This window comes from Meriones unguiculatus, chromosome 2, assembly GCF_030254825.1.
Source record: "Meriones unguiculatus strain TT.TT164.6M chromosome 2, Bangor_MerUng_6.1, whole genome shotgun sequence".
Classification (NCBI taxonomy): domain Eukaryota; kingdom Metazoa; phylum Chordata; class Mammalia; order Rodentia; family Muridae; genus Meriones; species Meriones unguiculatus.
The window spans coordinates 165,464,028-165,485,519 of NC_083350.1; the positions used below are offsets into that span (position 1 = coordinate 165,464,028).

General features: G+C 41.1%; 2 protein-coding genes and 1 long non-coding RNA gene across 10 annotated transcripts in view; 1 reads left to right on the plus strand and 2 right to left on the minus strand.

The window, feature by feature from the left end:
* The window catches only part of Med12l (mediator complex subunit 12L), a 314,509-nt gene that overhangs the window by 202,607 nt on the left and 90,410 nt on the right, over positions 1 to 21,492 (plus strand). The window lies entirely within an intron of this gene.
* Positions 7,758 to 10,029, minus strand: LOC132652220 (uncharacterized). The gene is made up of 3 exons (XR_009589700.1): positions 9,918 to 10,029; positions 8,349 to 8,466; positions 7,758 to 7,846 (listed from the first exon to the last, which is right to left on the minus strand). It is a non-coding gene; the product is annotated as an uncharacterized LOC132652220 (long non-coding RNA).
* On the minus strand, positions 13,711 to 16,752 carry P2ry13 (purinergic receptor P2Y13). 2 transcript variants are annotated; one of them, XM_021653813.2, is made up of 2 exons: positions 16,655 to 16,752; positions 13,711 to 16,246 (listed from the first exon to the last, which is right to left on the minus strand). In XM_021653813.2, exon 2 carries the CDS (start codon positions 16,238 to 16,240, stop codon positions 15,230 to 15,232), a length of 1,011 nt encoding a protein of 336 aa, XP_021509488.1. In that variant the 5' UTR covers positions 16,241 to 16,246; positions 16,655 to 16,752; the 3' UTR covers positions 13,711 to 15,229. The 2 variants fall into 2 exon arrangements, with proteins under 2 accessions (XP_021509488.1, XP_021509489.1); XM_021653814.2 differs by having other exon boundaries at positions 13,711 to 16,243; positions 16,655 to 16,743.

Genomic DNA, 21,492 nt, shown 5'->3' on the forward strand with positions numbered 1-21,492 from the left:
CAATGTTTAAACAAATTAATAAAGATGATGCCAGGCAAGAAAGCTCCTTAAATAAAAGCATTTACCACCAAGCCTGATGATCATCCGAGTCTGAACCTTAATACCCACAAAGGGGAAGAAATGAACTGATCCTTGAAAGTTGCCCACTGACCTCCATGTGTGTACTATGGAACATACTTACTTGCTCCTGGAAACTCCCAAAATAAGCAAATGTAATACAGTTTTATGAGAAAAAATAAATTTAAAACCTACTATTACCATGAATGCAGAGAAATAAAAATATCAGGTAGAAATATTTTGAAGTTGTTAGATCTGTCAGAGATTTAACACTGCATTTGAATTATATATACCATCCATGTTTCAATAGGTTTTCCTTCTGTGTTTTTACAGGAAAATGAATGTGTTAAATTATAAAATTTGTGCTGTAAACTTATTTTTATTTTTTGTTTTGTTTTGTTTTCTGAACAAGCTATTAAGAACAGCAACCACACACACACACACACAAAAGTGCAGGTTGATGATTCCCTTGTTTTTAAGGTAAGATGTTAGCATGAATGGTAGCTAGTCCGAGCGAAAGCCTCTGAGTGAAAATTAGCCAGCTTAATGATGGCTTAGTCTTTATGTAAAATAAGAAGTTTCCGGGTTTACAAGCAACTCTTCATTTAGACCTGTGCCTCTGAAAACAATGTATACTTCTGTGTATTTTGCCTGTGGCATCTGAAGCCAGTCCCCTGCATTCTGAGGTAGGGGAGTTGCTCCATGTAGACCTTGTTTGGGGACACTGGTTCGTTTTTAAAAATAAACTCTTTGCCATCTTATATCGTGATATGTAAATAGTAAATAATGTGCAGCTCATGATTTGAAACCTTATTGCCAGAACAGCAGGTAACTGCTGAATCTTCAAAGTTTCAGCTGTGAGGGACCTTGACCCCAGCAGCCCCCTTATAAGTGTGACAGTGACCTTCTCCATAGGTTTGGCCAGTTTTTCACCCCACAGTTTCAGTTTTGTCTGAAATCATAACAGGCCATATATTGGGGCATGTATATGGCAGGCTTCTGTTATAAGACTAAAAAGTTCTGTTGCCTGCCCCAAATTAAAAACAGGTATTACCTGGGTCAATTTTGTCTTGTTTGGATTGACAAATCACTTACATACACATACATACTCCAACACATACTCTCTCTGTCTCTCTCTTTCTGTCTCTGTCTCTCTCACAGAGACACATGCACACACACACACTCTCTCTTCCTCTCATACACACACTCATACGCTTACACACATACACTTTTTTTTTTTTTTTTTTTTTTTACTATTTGTTTTATTTGGTTTCTCAAGAATAGTTGAATAAACTTGTCTTTTGGGGCATAGACTGCTGTGGCTACAATTCAGTAACAGTAGGTCCTTCCTCCTAAGGACCCTGGAGTTTGATATGTGTGCTGATCTTGTGTCTGTGTGTTGGCTGACTAGGAGGAACAGGCTGTGCTCCATCTCATTGTAGGCTTGTGGTAGAATTGGCCACTTTCTTTAGTACTTAAGCGGAGTTCCTGTTTGGGGACAGTATTTCCACACTTGTTTGGCTGGTGAAAGAAATTAAGCCTGGTCATGAAAAAGTTAACATGAGGTAGTTTTTATGCGTTAGTCTTAAAGGTGTTGTATGCTCTACCCTCAAGTTAGGACCTGTTAAAGCTGGTCTTTCATAACAGTTAGAAAATGAAATCATGCACGTTCAGACTAGAACGAATCGAATGGTTTTGATGGCAAGAGCAGCTAGCAGCTAGCTCACGCCTTCACTACTGTTCACAGGTAAACCTGGTTTTCAGTTTTTAGGGGTTTTTTTCTTTTTCTACTCATTTTTATAACAAGTCATCTCATAAAGTCGATGGAGAATTCATAGCAATATGTAATTACCTTATTGTTTCATTGGAAGATTCTCCATTAGCATGCTGGGCAGCATATTCACTTTTAATATGGGTAGGTAAGTATGTGTGTGCGTGACCTGATGATTCAAAAAAACAACGTTAAAAAGATCTTGCAAAATTATACTTAATTTATTTTATTTGTAGATGGTGGTATGAAGGTCAGGGGACAAATTGTGAGAATCATTTCTATCCTTCAACCTCGTGGGTCCCAGGGATAAAACCTCATGTCCTCAAGCTTAGTGAAAAGTGTCTTTACTTGCTGAGTCATCCTCCCTCATCTCCCCCACAATGATTTAGCATTGGTAGTGACTTTAATGCCTTCTGACATTGTCTGTGGATACCTTACTTTTTGAGGCAGAGATTCTGCTCTCTCTGTCTCCCTAGCACAGAGATGACACATAAACCCTTTTATGTGGGTCCTAGGGATATAAACTCAGAGGAATGTGTTAAAAGTAAGTACTTTAATGATTGTCCATCTCCCCATCTCTTCTATATTTATTTTAACAAGTTGAAGGAATACTTTCAGTGTATTTCATCTAAATTTTCAAATTGTTAAACACATTTTTACATGCAGTCTACAAACATGCATGTAAATCATTGTATACATTATTGGGCACATGATATTACAGTTGCAGTTCTTGAAACAAACTTTAGCCTCTTGTTCATCTATTTCCCCAAAGACACACTTTTTAACGAATTTATTTGTGTGTGTATATATGTGTTTGGCTTTCCTGAAAGCCATGTCACACATGTGCAGGTCAGAGGATTCCTTGCCAGAGTTAGTTCTCTCTACCATGTCATTTCCTGAGATCAGATTCAGGTCTTCAGCTATGGTAGCAAGCACTCTTACCAGCTGAACCTTCTAGCTGGCCTAATGATATTCTTTTAAAAACTGTTATAGTATTATTAGTGATGATACTAATGTTGAAACAGTATTGGAAATATTGTCCACATTACATTCAGTACTCAACTATTTTTTTTTAATTTTTTGTGGAATCTAGTCAGCCATTTACATAGTTTATTACATTTTTTTTACTATTATTCTTTCTTTGTTTTTACTTTTTCTTTAATTTTCTTTTTTTTTTTTTTTCAATGCAGTTTATTCAGGAACCTTGAACAATCATCTGACCCTGGGGAAAGCCAGCCCACTTTAGATAGCCTCTGGGTAGCCAACCTCAGCATGCCACGTGGGCAATGCAGATAGGTCCACATACATGGAAGCAAGCCAGATCCTAAGCCTTAGCCAAATGTGGAATTGTTCGTGACAGAGAGCACTCACCATCGGGAAGGTGGAAGGCGGAAACCAGCTCCATCTTTAAGGCACAGCATTCCGCAGCTCTCTACAGTTCCCCCTTTTTGTTTTAGACGCATCAGGCAATAGTAGAGGTCTCATCTCTGATATTAGAAATAAATTAGGACTTTGTATCGATGTTCATTTAGGTGTCATCACCCAAAGAGCATCAGACCCGTCCGATACCTTTTTCTCAGAGGCGGGACCTGGGGTATCAACCCGCATGCAATCAGACATGCTCTTCTCTGGGTCCAAAGCTGCTGACCCTGAGTGCAGTGCTTAGCCTCGCATCCTGAGCATAACATTTTAGCTTTTTATGGTATCCAACCATGCTTGGGGAGACTGTCCTGCTTCAATGGCTGTAAAGGCCTGAATGATCATGGCTGCATCACACTGTTGTGAGACTCTAATCTTGCATATATACCACAGGCAAACCAAGGAGACCAACACCAGAAGGCCTGCTAACGCTCCCATGCCCACCCATTCCTTCAGATGATTCATGGCTGCAGCAATCCATGATGATAATCCTGTGGCTAGTCCTGCGTCCACTCTGGTAGAATTTACTGTGACAATGGCCACTCACAGCTGCTTCATCGTAGTATCGAATTCTCCAGTCCAATTACCTAAAATATAGCTCGACAATTGTTTAGACAGATTTGCAGCACAGGAAAAATTCTCATGTTATATGCTAGTGACTCAAAGTCCAGCATATTTTCATTGACAGCCAAGTTGAGCGATTTGCCATAGGGTATCAATTTGCTCCTGCACGAGGTCAATCCTCTGATTGAACACCATCAAGCTTCCTTTTAGTTGAGCATTAATTCCTTTATGTACAACTAAGGCATGAGCTACATTGGCTAAATGATTATTCAGGGTCTGAGCAGTCTGCCCAGTATGACTCATGGCTAATGCCCCGGTGATAGCTCCAATAGCCGCCAATGAGATGGTAGTAACAATGGTGGCTGTAGTTCCAAGATCCCTTTTCTGTCTGAAGAGAGTCATAGCGTGAGGGGCATCAACGGGCACAGGCACCCAGTGAGGCATGCGAGTAACCAGGGCATACCTAAATTTACTAGCATTCCAGCATTGGGCAAAAAAGCAAGTATCATTACCACAATTACTTGGCTCTATCTGGCTAATAATGAATAAAAATGGGGGATATAGACAAACAGGTGTGGGCTTATAGGAAATATTATGAGAAGCCTTAACCCCCTCGTTGAAACATCCTGCGTCAGTTCTAGAACTAGCAATGGTGGTGTCCGAGGTCTGAGTAGGTTCAGGAGACCATTGCCCCCAGGGGCGAGATGTGCTCCATGCCAATTGACTAACTCCATGTTTTCCTCCACTTTTGAAAGTCATTTAAGGTTCTTAAATTATTTTTTTCCCTTTTTTTAAAAATTTTTCATCAATTACACTTTATTCATTCTGCATCCCCCCATAAGCCCCTCCCTCCTCCCCTCCCAGTCCCACCCTCCCTCCTCCCTCTGCTTGCATGCCACTCCCCAAGTCCACTAATAGGGGAGGTTCTCCTCTCCTTTCTGATCTTAGTCTGTCAGTTCACATCAAAAGTGGCTGCATTGTCCTCTACTATGGCCTGGTAAGGCTGCTCCCCCCCAGAGGGAGGTGATCAAAGAGCAGGCCAATCAGATTATGTCAGAGGCAGTCCCTCTTCCCATTACTATGTAACCCAATTGGACTCTGAACTGCCCTGGGCTACATCTGTGCAGGGGTTCTGGGTTATCTCCATGAATAGTCCTTGGTTGGAGTATGAGTCTCTGGGAAGTTCCCTGTGTTCAAATTTTCTTGTTCTGTTGCTCTCCTTGTGGAGACCCTGTCCTCTCCAGCTCTTACTATTTCCCAGTTCTTACCTAAAATTCCGTTCACCTGCCCAACAGTTGCCCATCAGGCTCAGCATCTGCTTTGATAGTCTGAAGGGCAGAGGCTTTCAGAGGCCCTCTGTGGTAGGTTCCTAGGTTGTTTCCTGTTTTCTTCTTCTTCTGATGTCCATCCTCTTTGCCTTTCCGGATGGGGATTGGACATTTTAGTTAGGGTCCTCTCTCTTGCTTAGTTTCTTTAGATGCACAGGTTTTAGTGGGTTTGTCCTATGTTGTATGTCTATATGAGTGAGTATATACCATGTGTGTTTAATTTTCTTTATGTAGGGAAATTGGCTCTACCTGTTTAGCTGGATCCACCCAATGGCTCAGGAGCAAAGAGATGCTTATAGATCACTAAATAAAAAAAAATCAATAGAAGTAAATTAATCTTTTTTTCTGTACTTTGAATGACTTGCACAAGATATATTGAGTTGTGTCCATAAAATAAAGATGCTGGTTTAATCACAGACATTTGGATTGTGATGAATTCTTAAAGACACACAGACACTGGAAGAGAGAACGTGGAATCAATAGCATTATGATGATATTTTCTCATTTTTGAAGTGGGCTCTTTGTTTCCTCCAGAACTCTTTCCGCGTGAGGCACTCAGTGTGATGCTTTCTCATCCTTCCATTCTTGGTTTCTGTGTCTCAGTGTCAATGCGGGAAAGTGGTCTCAGTGTCCTATTAGGAGGCATTGTCTTTTGTTGTAGGCCCCTTTTCTCTGTCTGTGGTTTTCAATATCTTCAGTTTTCTCTCAAGGAAAATGTGCATATAAAGACACTCAGAGTTCTTTGAATAACAGCATTCTGACAAAGAGAAGCAAGGATGAAAGGGAACACTGCTTTGGGTGGGGTGGCTGGTCTCGGTCCCTTTCGGGTGTTTCTTTGTTTGTTTAGCCCTGTGTACCCCAGTCTGGCCTTACTTTATGTCACTTCTCCTGCCTCGTTCTCTCAAGTGGTGGGACTAGAGGCTTGGCTCACCATGCCCAGCTAAGTGATCTGTCTTGAATAGACATGTGTTTTTCATGTATTCAGAACATGGAACAAGGGTTGTAGTGAAATCCCCAAGACATCTTACTGTTTGTTTCTGTATAGGATGTTATTCTGCAGCTCACATCTAGTGGTTGTGCGTTTGTCCTCTATGTAATTACAAACCCTTTAATAATATTCTCAGACTCGATTGGTATCTTTGGGTCCCTGTGCCTGAATTACTGTGTTTAATCTGTCACTTGAAATGATTTGTGTGTGTGTTAGGTCTGCTTTACATAAAGCCCTAACCTTTTCTGCTATGGGAACATCATTTGCAGTGGTTGATTAAAGGGGACAGAGGCTTTGCAGATTGAGTCTGGAGATACCCATGTCTGCTCTTGTCCTCTCCTTGAGACTCTCCTCTGGCTTTGGCATCCTATGTGTCTCTCAGCTGGGGAAATCTTCCTTTGAGGGGCAATGTTGGGCTGTGATAAAACTGGTAACTAGAATCAGGTAAACTCCAGTTTGGATCCTAGTGTTTGTTTCAATGTCTTCTTAAGCATGAAGATGCCTGAAACTGAAGTGGAATAATGTATACAGGGAAGTTACTATGTGTTTGGAATTAGGTTGATAATCCAGGAACAATAGCACTTTGGGGGGAGGTCATAGGTATGAAAACTAAAATAAATAGGGAAGGCAAGTGTGTCTTTGTGCTTGGAAATGTGAGAAGAGGTAAAAATTATCAACTCGGAAGTTTCAGTCTCCCTTCAGCATTTTGGTTGCCTCTCTCTTTCTCTCTCTCCTTAGTATTTTATTTATTATTATTCTTTCATGCAGTATTCTGCCTGCATGTGTGCCAGCATGACAGACGAGAGCACCAGATTTCATTATATATTGTTATGAACCACCATGTTACTGCTAGGAATTGAACGCAGACCCTTTGGAAGTATAGCCAGTGCTCTTAACCTCTGAGCCATCTCTCCAGCCCTTTGGTTACCTTTTAATAAGCTCTAGTTCCCCATTCGTGATGAGCCAGGGGATCTGTGAGCACTCTTTATAATCTTTCTTAACAGAAACTTCAACTTAAAAAAAGATGATATTCAAATATATATATAAAATTTTCTTGAGAGAGATATTTCCAAGTAAAATCGTATACAAACAACCCTCCTTATAAATATAGGCAAAGCATTCTAGTCCTATGCCTCAGGATATTATGTTCATCAGTTTGAGCTTTATTACTGGATTAGTCGAAGTTTGAAGGCTGGGTAAAATATATAATTTTTTTTCAAAGCAGAATTACATACACATTTAAAATCTTAAATTGGGTTTCCTGTCTCTTATTCTTACCATTGTCTTTCTTCTTTATTACTCTTCTTTTGTATTAACTTCTGTCCTCTCTTTTTCTTGGTGTTCTGACATTTCCCTTTCTATTTCCTCTCAGGCTTCCCTACCCTAAATTGTTTTTCTGGAGATATTTTTGAGAATAGGTCTAAGGAGTCAGGACTCAGATAATCCGATGACTAAAATGGTGACATACCTATTATGTGACTCAGGCTGATTCTCTTGCCTGATATTGTTGCTGGATTTAGGGATCACAGCCTGTGCCCCAATAAGCCAGGATTGGCTGCCTGTCCTCAGTAAGCCAAATAAAGGAGACAAATTAATATGAAGACCAGAAAAGGGAGATTTGTTTAATAGGGTCACATTTGGAAGAGGGACGAAGAGATGTATTGACCCTCTCAAGTCTGTCTCCAGGATTTCTCCCGATTCTTGACGTAAGGGTAAGGTCTAAATAGAAGCAAGAGAAACATTATATAGATAATCTGGCAAGGTGTGGTCCCCTGCCTGCCTCTGCTCCAAGTCTCTCCTGCAGGGTGAGTCTATCCTGCAAGGTGAGTCTGTTCTGCAAGAATCTCTCCTGCAAGGTCACTGACAAATTGAATATCTTACTCTTGAAGACAAATTCTTCCTCTTGATGGATTCACGGTTTCAGCTATTTCCCCTCGCAGCAGGGTACTCCTGGGGAAATTCTAACCTCTTGGAATCCATTCTAATAGTGCGATAGCCAAAGAAGGGAGCCTTATATTCAGTCATGCAAGACAGGGCAATTACATGGCTAAATCCAACCATTTCCTTGGTGCCTTTGTTCTGCTTGCTGTTTCTTGTGGGTTTGTGTCTTTGTTCTGCATCTCCTGAGTGGAGTTATCCCTTCTGAAAAGATGGGAGTTAGCTTGTCTGCCCTCTATTCCCCCTTACAAACTGGAGCATCTCACCACTGCCTTTAACTTACCTTGACCTCCTCAGGGAGTATGATTTTGGTGACCGCTATTTCCTTATTTAATCTCTTCTTGTCTCTTGGTTTTCAGTACTTTGGACTCAGCACCGCTGTTACTCTTCCCCCATTTGATCTGTGAGATTTGTGCAACATGACCTCTGGGGTTATTATATATATATATATATTTTTTTTTTTTTTTTCTCCTGTCTCAGAAAAGCTCTTGGTCTGATTAGGCTGGCCCTGTCTTCAGAGCCTTTGTTCACATTTAGCCTTTGCTTCCTTGACTTCTTGTCTTGATAGCTCAAATTTGAGATACCCCAAATATGAAATGTGCCTTTCCTCATGACTCAGTACTTGAAACAATCTAAGGCCCTCTGTAGTAGTTGACTCTTGAGATGGAGGAGAATGGCTGTATTTATAGTGAACCCCTTCAGAACACATGTTACCCATTATGTACAGTGTGTACAGACATACTGTACATAGAATTCCCTAAGTAACTGTGGGCTCTGAAGTCAGAATGTATCCCCTTGAAAATGCCTGCAGTTTATGTGCTACCATCTAGGGGCTGTATGGGGCTTGCTTTGTCTAACAACTAAATTGAATTAAAAGGCAGTGGGAAAAAATCTCAGACATAACAGAGAACAATAGGTAATAAAGTTTCTTAAAAGCAAATACACACACACACACACACACACACACATACACGCGCGCACACACACTCACATACTCAAGAGGCAAGAGGCATGCATTCACTCACAGCAAAGCTTGCAGAGAAGAGACTTTGGACCAAAATACATTCTTCCCTAAAGGGCTGGGGATTTTAAGTGGTTGGGGTGGCCTGGGATGGAACCTCCTTCCCTAATTTTGAGTTGGCCAACTTAGACAAAACAAAAGGGGGGGGGGCTGGTGATAGGACTGGTTTTGAATATATCTGGCAAGCCTGGATCAGTCAGCCAGCAGCAGTGCCCTTTTGGCTTGAGGGAAAATTTACCATGAATTAGTTTTAGGTAAGAGGGGGTAAGGAAAAAGCTGAAATTTGACTTTTTTTTTTTTTTTTTTAATCATTGTCTGTTGCCTTTCTCTGATCTAATTGTCTGGGATCTGTCTTTCCTCCTCTCTCCCTCTGCCCAGGCTTGCACAGATGAAAGATGACCTTCTAGCCTCAGCAGCCCTTTTATTGAAATTAAGAGTCTTCAGGATGCACAACTTCTTTTCTAGAAACACAGCCCACATCATGTGTTTCTGCGTCTCAGAAACCCCAGTGGCTCACTGGAGAAGCCCAGGTGCCTATAACTTGCTCTGAGGCAGGGCCATGAGCTTCTGTCAGCTTACTTTCTTCACTGAAGTGCTGCAGGCTCACAACCCTGAGGTTGTGTCCCCCTGAAGGCCATCAGTAACTATGCTGTGCAGCGTTTTCTTCGGAATGCCTTGTTTCCCTCAAGTTCTAGTTCAAGCGCTCATCTCCTCCCAGCCCTTCTTTAATTGCTGTGTTTGAAATTAGTCTTCTCAAACCTCCAGACTTCTGTGGTTTGATAACCATGCCTCACACAGTACCTCCCACTCATTGTGGTTTGCATTCCTTACCTGGGTGCAGCTTCAGAGAGCAGCCTTGTGCTCAACACATACAGGATGACTGGCCTAGTAAGCAAGTGAACCCAGTTTGGGGCTTTCATCTCCCTCTGGAACTCAGCTGGCAGGATACCCAGCTAGCACTGGGTAGTACAGGGGGCTAGGATTGACCCTTTCTTCTTCAGAGGGTAGTGAAACTCATTTACATGTAGACTTCTCCACTCTTTCTTTCCAGGGGCCACTTCCTCATCATTCCCCAGTGGGGTTGACTTAGAGGAGTTCTATTTGCCTTCATGGTAGGACACAGAGGTTATGTGCACAGAACTATGGAAGTTCTGGTCTTGAGTCTCCTTGTCTGGGTTTGATATTGATATGAGCTGTATCCCTGTTTACCATCAAGGAGATGCACACCCCACGTCACAGTTCTATCCTCCTTGTACTTTGGCTTTCTTATTCTCCTTTACCAGCAGGCAAACTCATGGGATATAGTAATAGTTACAAAAGGCACGAGGTCAGGGGAGACGGCTCCAGGTAAAGGAGGAGTTTGGATTTCTAGAACCTGCATAGAAGCTGGGTAAGCATGGTAGCCTGCCTGTAATCTCAGAGCACAGGAGTTGGCTAGCCAGGGTAGCTTGAGTTGTCGTAAGCTGTAGGCTCAGCAAAGACTCTTCCCTAATATATAACGTGGGAAGTGATCAAGGGAGATGCTCTGTAGTAACCTCAGGATTTCACATGCATATTTATGTGTGCTCACACAAATGCAAACACACATGCATGCACACAGGAGCAGTCATCCTTTTAATGTGCCCAGCAGCTCAGTGCTGGCACACCACAGGCATTCAGGCATGGGAGTAGGGTGGGAAGGTCCTGGGATGAGAGGTCCTTGTTAACTTATGGGTCTGGGCTTATCAGCCAGCACTTCCTGGGCTGCCTATAGCCCACACACGAAGATGTTATTTTGGGAGAGGCAGGGATGGCGGGAGTGGGTATGGAAGTTATAAAAGGTACAGGATGTATGTTAGGAAACTGAAGTTTGTGGTTTCTCTTAAGAATACTATGTCATTTAAGATAGGCTTAAAAGCCAGAGTCTGATAATAGGTCCTCAGCACACTGCTTGTGAGCTGTGTGACTTTATGGCCTTTCTGTTTTTCAACCTCATCTCTAAAAGGAAGATAATGAGAACACTTTATAAACTTCCTGGGACTGCCAAATGACAGAGTGTGTTGAAAGCGTTGTTAATAGGAAGTCTTAAGTAACAAATTGACATTTGTTTTCGTTGCTCCCAGTTTTACCACAGCCATTGCTACCAGCTAGCAGCCTGAATTACCTTCATGGTCAACATTTAGTATTAAATAGCTGATGCCCTTTGAGAGGGGCATCAAGTTTTATGGTCCTCTCAGTGATTCTGGTGCCCACCAAAGCCCGTGACCCTTCTAACACATATGCTATATGCTTTTATTATTCCTATTAGGTTTTCATGTGAAGTTCAGAATGTTCAGGTCTGTTCCTTCAAATGCTTTGTAAGCCGTGCAATAACAAGGGGTAGTTTCTTGTAAACAGCTTCTGTTCGTAGGTAGTAGACACGGTTTGGCCTGGGCTGTTCTGTTCTGGGTGATCCCTCCTGTTAAAATGTGTATGAGAACTGATTCTCGGACCTCCCCTCCATGGAATGACTTCATCAGTGTCATCTGGCTCACTCCTCGGAGCTGAGAATTATCACTGCATCTCCGCCCCACCCCCGTTCCCACGTTAGAGTAACATCCTGTGGTTTCTCCAGAATGTTTTCCTGTGGGGTAATTACACTCCCATCATTTCCCCTCAAAGAAGATGTTTTGAGGCCTCACTCTAATTATCCAGTGCAAATAGTTATATCTTAGCTTTTGACAAAATTTTGCTGTGCGTTCAGCTCACACATTGCATGAAAGTTGCTATTTTTTAAAAAGCAGCTTGGGAGTTTAAGAAAGATCTAATGCAGATTTATGCATGTGTAAGACAGGGAGCTGAGGAAGGGATGGGATTACACAGGACTGTACTGTGTCCCACAGCAATGCAAGCTTTTGAAGGATCAGCCACTTCTTTCTTTACATTCTTTCCTACTTGTTGATGGCCGAGTTATATCATCCCATTGTATCCATACTTTTTGGTTACTTTATTGCATTTTTGAACCTACCGCTCTTCTCCACCCCAATCCCCTCCAACCCAACCAACTCTAGGTAGGAGAGAAAGAAAGGTGGAGAGGAAAGATGCCAGAGATCTCTGTAGACTGCTTCCTGCTGATTAGGAGTGTCAAGTTCCTTGGGGCAAGTCCAGTCTTCATCAGGCTATCTCTAACCAGCAACCAGCAATCCAGCAACCAGCAAAAGCAATCAGCAGGAACCACTAGCAGCAGCAGGGGGAGCAGCAGCCCAGCCACAGCAGCCACAGCTTCTCTGGGGCCTTGCCTTTTTTTTTTTTTTTTTTTTTTTTTTTGTACCTTCATAAGAGTCCACAGAATTCCAACATAAACTAACTTCAGCCAGCAGAATCACATACCTGTCAGAACAGGAGACAAACTATAGTCAGCTGCTGTGGACAATCTGAAGTATCTCACACCTGGGATCAAAACAAACAAACAAAAAAAAACATATTCCCACAACATAAATGGGTTTTAAAAGAAACCAAAATTCTCACTACCTCCCATTCTGTAACTATTCAAGAGCTTAGGGTTTGCCCTGAGAGATTAGAGGTTCACATAGGGAACTTAACTTTAAGATCGACATGACGTACCTCTTTAGGATCTTGGCATCTTTGTTGTACAGATCAGGCAGTCTGATTTTTGTCGCTGTTGTTTGGAGAGTGCCTTGCCATCTGAAAGAGCTAGCATTGGTGGTCCCCACACAGATGCTGGTGTGCTGGGCTTCCACAAATGTGCACCACAACACCTGACTAAGCAACCCATCTTTGACTATGCTATTACAGTGGAATGAAGAAGTTAAACTTGTGAAAGACAGATTTACTATTGAAATTATATCTGGAAATATCTTTCATAAAAGTGTATATATCAGTTGTAAGTCCACGTGGGGGAGATTGAAATTGTCATCAGAGCTAAACTGTATAGACTATACTACCAAGTACGGATTGTTAATCTAGCAATGTGGCTCACATACAGTAATGTGTGATACAGTGTAGACCGAGTCTCCTGTGACTATGTAAGGCACTCTGTGAAGGTACTATAGATTTATGCCATTGTCTCATTTGAGAGACCAAGAATCTTCCTAAAGCAGAGCTTTGGCATTTGTAATATGCTGCAGTTACGGGTTTGACTTACCCAGTACTGGATAACTGAAGCATTTTGTCAGTAGCTTGAACATTCAAGTGCTGAGCCACTTTGTCTCCTTGTTTCTTCATGCATGGTCCTTCAGAACCAGGTGGGTGGCATCATTCCTCTTTCATGCACATCACAGGAAAGCAACTATAGAGAGCCCAAGAACTTAAGCTTTTGTTTACAAACCTTTCCTTTTATTCTTCTCAGTGCTACGGCTCAAATCCAGGATCCTGTAAATGCTACGCATGGGTTCTAACACTGAGCCACACTACCTAGCCTGGAAGCCTTCTCTGTTGATGATAACTCAGGGGGAGTTGGCTTATCTTTTCCTTTTTGTAGTCCGTTATGATAAGACCTATTTGGGCTGGGCATGGTGGTAAAATGCATTCAATCCCAGCACTCTACTTGGGAGGCAGAGGCAGGTGGATCTTTGTAAATTTCAGGACAACCAGAACAAATAGTGACACCCTTTCTCAAAAAAAAAAAAAATCTTTTAAAAGCCCCTTTTGATTTGTTTTAACAAACCTTTATTAATTGCACAATGCAACCTTAAGCAAATCATAAAGCAATGTGATAAATAGTTGAGGAGTGATGCCACACAGGTGAGGAAGTAAGGGCCTGATGTAGTAGTGGGAGGTTGGGCCTGTGCGATTGCATGGATTAAGTGATAACAATTTTGGGTTTCACCAGTAGGCAGGAACACGATGTCAGTCAGAGGGAAGGTTATGTGCACAGTGGGGTGAGGACAAAAACACAGCATATTAAACAGAGTGCAAAGGTCAAGGAGTGGAAGTACTGTTAGCAGATGATTCCATAAGGATAAGGACATTCTCTTGCCTCTGTGGCCTTTAGACCATGGAACGAGAGTACCCTAGACTTTATTTGGTGGGACACATTAGAGGGAGAGTCCTCATGTTTTCTAGAAAAGCTAAATATCAACATCCACAATGATAGAAAAACATACTTTACTTTTTTTTTTTTTTTTTTTTTTTTTACCCACAGAGAGATCCAGGGAAGTGGATGGGCCTAAATAAAGTGAATCAGACTTTGCAAATTTTCCCACATTGATGTTATTAATCATAGGCCAACCATTCTGTTGCTTATATGCACCAAGTATAGTACATACTGTCTAGGATATCTGCATTCCTTTTTAATGGTGCTGGGGGAGTGGGCACATTGTAAGATACCAAAAGTTTGTGATATATCTATCTTTTTAAGAACCCTGTCCTTGGGAAATATGGTCCAGAATTTTAGCAAACTAGTATAAGAAAATGTTTAACAACAATCCTACTGTATAGACAAACAGTGGAAGAAGTAATTATTTTCCTTCAGGGGTGCAGGCACTTTTGCCCAGGAAGATTTTGCTGGCTGACACTGACTTCCCCCTCTCAGGCTGCACATGGCTGTAAACTGGCTTTCCCTGCTGTATGGGTCTCTTCTAGTGCTCTGTTGAGTTGTGGGAGAGACCCTTTGCACTTATAAGCGGAAAAATCTTTCGGGATTCCTGGGGTCACTTTTGACCCTCTTTGGTTCCTCAGACTACTTCTCTTTCATTCCCTGCCCTAGCTTTTCTTCCACAGGCATTGAGTGTGCAAGTTTGTTGGTTTATGTTCACAACTGTCAGCATTATGAAGGCTATAAAACTCACCTTACCATTTTAGGAATCGTGTGTAAGAGAATGTGGAATGGTGGATAGAAGGGAGGTTTTATTAGGCATATCTGTCTCCCATTAATCGTTTCCATATTACATGAATGCTCTTGAAAAGATGACATCTAGTGGCCGTTTGCTTTCCTATGCATTCTCTTAATGTTAATTCATTCTGCTTATAAATAAATCTATGTGGTTAAAATATGCATAATCTTTTCCATACTCTAGGATAATAAAAACCTAGGAAACTGTTTGTTTCCCCCTTTTTCCCCCCTGTAATGCTTAAGTGAAGTCTCCAAGGAAATGATCTTTTTGAAGTCCCATCCTTAAATAGAAGCCAAGCCTTGTGTAAAATTTACATGTGAGAGGAAGTTGTCAGCCTAGGGTGATGTTGTCTGTCTGGCTACTGTGGTGCTCCTCGCTTGTTGCTGTTGACCTTGTCCTCCCTCTCATACATGGTACCCTTTCTGTGAACTTTTTACATAAGATTATGTAGATTAGCGGATCCATACATATGTTAGTTGTTGCCAAAAAGAGAGTTGTTTCTTTAGCAACGAACAGTTGGTTTTCTAATCTACAGTCAGTCTTGTTGCTGGTCTGACTGTAGGTATATGGAACTTTGACAAAATGATATGGGGCAAAGCACACAAAGAAGACGGCTATGACAATAAATACCTTCACCTCCAGCCTTTTGTGCTTGCCATCCTTACTTCTACACTTTTTATAGGAGTCGTATACCTTTTTGGTAATCACTACATAAAACACTACCATCAGGACGAACACAGTCCAGAAAATGACCTGGCATGTGTGACTGACTACTTGATGCCACAGCAACCCCAGGGGGCTCTTTAGAGATGCACACTTCTTCACGGATGATGGCGTCGCTTTCTTGTTCAAGATCATGTTTGGCAGGGAGATGAAGAACATCAGGAGCCAGATGACAATTGAGACTGTTTTTGCAAAAGCAGTCCTTTTTGCAAAAATTTTTCTAAAGGGTCTGATGATTTTGAGGAATCTGTCAAAAGCGATGAAGCCCAGCATCATGATACCTACATACATGGTCTGATACAAGACCACAGAAGAAAATTTACACACAAAACCCCTGAGCTGCCAGGGTGCAAGGTGTGAGTCAGAAAGGATCTTGAAAGGAAGCATTAGCGTCAATATCAAGTCTGCCACCAGAGTGTTTTTGAGGTAGATGATGAAAGTCGAATTGCTGGGGATATGAGTGAACACCCAGAGGGCCAAGGTGTTCAGCGCGATGCCTGCCAAGAACAAGGCCGTGTAGAGGGCTGGGAACACCAGATGGGTCATCCGAGTGTCTCTGGGGCACCGCTCAGACTTGTTGAAGCCCTGCATCACAGTGGCGTTGCCTGTCTCCAGCATCAGCTACTGTACATAAACATGCAGACAGAGAGAAACAAAGAGCCCTCATGACTTGGCAAACACTACTTTTTGTCAAAAACAACAACAACAACAAAAACCAGACTTCATTATTTAACACACTTAAGCAGATCTGATTTTTGGCTAGAATCTTTCGAGCACATATCTGATTTTTACTCTTTTTAAAAGCCCCATTTAATTTACAGCCTCGTGAAGCCCAAGCAGTAAGCACTATTCATTCCATGGCAGTAACAGAACCCAAGTTAAGATGTAAGAATGCAGGGCAGGCTGTCTTATGTTATGTAGTGCCTTATGCTTATAATCTATACCTATAGACTATTATATTACCTTTTTTTTAAATTTAGGCACGTTCTGTCTTTTATAGCAAGCGCATTGATAAGAAAAATTGGAACTGACCTTTGTTTGGGAAGACACTCAGCTGTATGAATGTGACAGTCATTAGCTCACTCCACAGAGAGCTTGTGAAGTAAAGGTTCTCCTTTCTTATACTGGCCTTACTTCCTCACTTCCCCCCTGTGGGCTTCTGTAATAACCCACATTTTCTAGAACTTCTGTATCTTTAGACCTTTGGCGCATTTACCAGTAATAGTTATTGGTCTGTGTGTGCTGAAGGGTGAACCTAGGGCTTTCACTGGCTCCGCGGCCACGCCACCACTCAGCCATATTCCTAACATGTGAGATATTCTATAATACTTAATTATATGTATAAGGGGTGCATATGTTCTCAGGTGCACAGAGAGGCCCGAGGTGTTGGATTCCCTGGTGCTGGAATCACAGGTGATTGTGTGCCACCTGAAGTGGGTTCCTGGAACATGCTTTTAAACTGCTGAGCTATTTCCCTAGCCCCAAAGTTTATTTATTTATTATTATTCATGTTCGGTGACCTTATTGAATACCTCATGTGTAATAATAGGAATTAAAGTGATGAAGGAAATAGTACCAAATTACAACCAAGGAGGAGGATAAGTCTTGATTTTAAAGTCAAGACATCTTCTGTACTCTTACAGGCTGGGCTTGCAAGAAGTTTTTATGCCAAAGGATGGACCCTTTATATCTGCAGACATTGCTGTTTGTTTTTAATCGTGAGATCTGTGCCAGAGAAATTTCTAAGATGTGAGAACTATCACTGGACCTATCCATTATTTAGTATCCAGTTTAAACAAATGTTTTAAGAGTTCTACATCTCATTCCCTCATGTAACAAGTTTGAAAATATCACCTACTTCATAGGAGTATACGGGACGTGTATCTATGGCAGAGCACTGTGCATATCAGAAAAAATAAATAAAAATGCCAGCCACTCTCTGTTTTGGTTTTCTGAATTGTCAAATTGAGTGAAGATGCAGTATGTCACTTTTGGGAAGTCATTTTAGGAAACTACCTGCATTATTGAGACTTAAAGAATTTTGTGAATCAGTGTTGGACCAAGATCGGTACAACGTTTCCTTTAAATCTCAGTGTGGAGAAAGTTGCCATGTGTGACAGAGTGCCTCTCTGCCAGAAAGATGAAGGGAAAGGGGAAATTAGATGCTCTTACAGACAATGTGTGGTTATGGCAAGTTTCACTTCATATTTCTTGCCACACAACTTGCTAGAGTTGGACTGTCTTCGAGAAAATCCTACATGACTTAGTTGAGGGTCCTGGATAAGTATATTCCACACTTGAACATTTCAAAATTGAATGTACTGTGATGCCTGGGGACTTTGGTTAGCTCTAGGGAATGGGTTGTACACTTTAAAATTTTTCTCTTCAACTGATATATATAAGGATTACACTGATATAATGGATCACAACTTAACTATATATGTATTTGGCTTAAGAGGATAAAAACCTGGCAAATCTTTTTTTTTTTTTTTTTTTTTTTGGCCTAAATAGCTAATTTTGAATTTCTCAGTAGCCCCCAATCGAATTTAAAAACAAAGGCCTGGAAAGTTTCACTTTAAACAAGGAAATTCTGTACAGGATCATTTCATAATATGAGAAGTAGAAATCACATTTTGGTCAAATTTCAAAATGCCAAATGTGGGAAACTTTGAAAAGAGGAACTGATTAGCAATGGCCGTTTCTAGGGTTACAAAGGTATATTCTTTTGTTTGTGAAATACATATTTGTGTGTGTATGTGTGTGCATGCGTGTTTTGTTATTGTTGTTCTTTTAGTCAGTTCTCTCTTTTCAACATGTGGGTCACATGAACTGAACTCTCTATTGTCGTGGTTGGTTGTCACTAGCTGAACCATCTTTCTGGCCCTAACATAAATTCTTTTTAAATGAGAGTTTTGAAGTGCTTTGCTTGGTAAGTACATTGGCAACGCTGATGTTTGTGGGAAAACGTCTTCCCTTTTGAACGGCCTGTCTGAAAGCTGCTTCCTATCGCTGTGTGGAAGCACCATCTCAAAGCTTGTATCCAAGCCTTCGTCCAGCTGTTGCTTTTTGGTCATTTGGGATCTTATCTCCATTCAGTACAAAATACTTGCCTTCTCTTTGTGATGGAAACACACAGCAGTGTCTTCTTTATACAGCTAAGGGGGTAAAGTAAGGGAGCATCCCATCACTTGCTTAGAATGATGCCTGTCATGGGATATGTCCTGCAAGCTTACTGAGTCAACTAAAAAGAAAACAAAAATGCAGTGGGTTTAATTCATGAAAGCCAGGAAGGAAGAACTAAAAAAATTTTTTTTCAATGAAAATCTCAGAATTTAGGAACCTGCCAAGATTGGAATTCTACTATGCACCAAGGAAATAAAATAAAAATAGCTGTGTTAGTATAGGTATTATGATAGTCTTCACAATATCAAGAGGCTAGCCTTATTTTAGAGTTGAAAAATCAAAATGCAGAATTTAAGAATTTTCCCAGAATAGTGCAACCCCACCACTGGCCCCAGGGTTTGTGCTTAGAGCCTGGCTTGCCCTAGCCCCACATCTGCCCCTGGGAACATGGCAGGATGAGTCCTTCTGCCAAGAGTCAGTTATTGATACAGGAAAAATAAAAATCCATGATGTTAAACAAACTTGTAGTTTTGTCTGCTACAAACTCAGGGTGGGAATCCGAATTGTCCAATTGATATGGTTAGGAAGGAGCCAGGGCAAACTGTGATGGAAATTGTGTGTTTTTACTGCCCTTTCTAGTCTTTCAGGATTTCTCCTTTGGATCAAGGTTAAGAGCGAAAGGACTTCTGTTGATGTAGGTAACATGAATATCTGAAAAGGTGAAGTGTTTGCTTTCATTTGGGATGAAAACTGAAGTGGGAACTCCTATATTCATAGAAGAGCCCTCTCGTTTCCTCTGAAATGCACTGAGGTACTTTCCTCAGACTGTGTGAAGTTGTTTTAAACTTTCCACATTAGCAAAACCAAGAGTGATAATAAGTTAAACAAACTGTGTAGTTTACAAGCAGATGTCCTGAACTATTGAGAAATGAAAATCAGTATTAGAAAAATCTCTTCCGTTAACTAGAAACAGACAGTAAATCCACAACAATACCTGCAATGTTTAATATTTAATTACAAGTTTTTATCATAAAAGAAAGCATATGTTTAAAAATTCAAGTACATGGGAGATGGCTCAGTAGGTAAAGCACATGCCACACAAACATGGAAGCTTCAATATAGGTTCCCAGAACCCATATAAAGCTAGACACAGTATTGTGTAAATGTCATTCCGGTACTCCTATAGTGAGATGGGGACGTGGAAACAGGAGAATTCTGTAGAAGCTTGCAGGCCAGTTATCTGGTATATGCACCAGTGAATAAGAGATGCTATCTCAAACAATGTGGCAAATGATGTCTGACACCTGAAATGTCACACATGATACCTACATGGACCTATATGTGTGCCATGGTATGCATAGGCCCACACTCACGTGGACACCCATATGCACACAAACACATCCATCATGTACACAAACACACACATAACTATTTTAAAAACGCCAAATAACAATGTGTAGATAGCAGGAAGGGAAGGTTGATCTGTATTTATACTGTGTGCAAGTATTTGTGCTTATTTAAATAAGCTTAAGTTGGATTTTTGTTTTAGTCTACATATACACTGATCATCATAATAAACATGACTTCCCCATATTTATCTAAGCTGCTATTGATGGACATTTAATTTGTTTGATTTTCCCAGCCATTACTGCTGAACATATATATTCATATATTCTTGCATGTTTGTTTCAACGAATTTGTAAAAATGGCTGGATTAAGGATGATATATCAAAATGTCACATAATATTTTCAAAAATGTTTTTATAAAGATGTTATGGCATGTGTGTCTCAGACATACAGCCTGCATGGTGTGGCTGTGTTGTTGGGAAGCCTCACCGTGGGCACTGGAATTTCCATGTGCCACAGAATTAATTCTTAACATGAAGAGCATCTTTAGCCCATGGGCTCCTCATAAACAAGTGATGAACTGGCATCTGTAAGCAGGGCATGTGGTTCGGCAAAGCCTGCTCAGTTGCTTTCTGTGGGAAACCTCTGAGAAAAATGCCCTGCTGCTAGCATCCTTAGGCCTGGTCACTGAGCTATGGGACCAGGGCTACATTTTCTTGGATCATCTTTTCAACTTTTCATTTATACCAGATTTGTTTTTACTTAAGAAAATCAAGTGGAAATGTGAGATGTGGTGATTTTTGTATATGTCAAAGTTTTTGCAGCTGGAGATGGTGACATGTTCTCAGTACATGTATGTAGGCATTTGAAAATACTGATATTTAAGTCTGTTGGCTTGGTGAAGTTTATTTTGCTTGAGACGGGGTCATCCCTGGCTGGCTTGGAATGGGTGGGCTGTATAGACCAGGCTGTTTTTGATCCTCTACTTTACCACTGAATGTCATGAATATAGGCACAAGCCACGTGGATGTCTCTCAGACTGCCTTGAATGGGTTCAGGTTGACTTAGGAGTATGTGGTACCTAGTACCTTAAAGAAATCCAGCCGCTCCTGATGAGACCTAATTGACTAGGATCAGAAGGAAGGAAAAGAAGACCTCCCCTATCAGTGGACTTGGGGAGGAGCATGCATGCAGAGGGTGGAAGAAGGGCGGGATTGGGATGGGAGGAGGGAGGGAACCACAGGGGGGATACAAAGTGAATTAAGCGTAATTAATAAAGAATTAAAATAAATAAAAAAGAAATCCAACAATGTGATGGAGGGTCCAATCTAAAATTTCATACTGTGTATACATTTTTTTTTTTTTACTTTTTAGAGCCTTTATTTCTTTACTCTGTACAT

Coding starts and splice junctions, on each gene's coding strand:
- P2ry13 (XM_021653813.2), bottom strand. CDS start 16,240: ATGCTGGAGACAGGCAACGCCACTGTGATGCAGGGCTTCAACAAGTCT.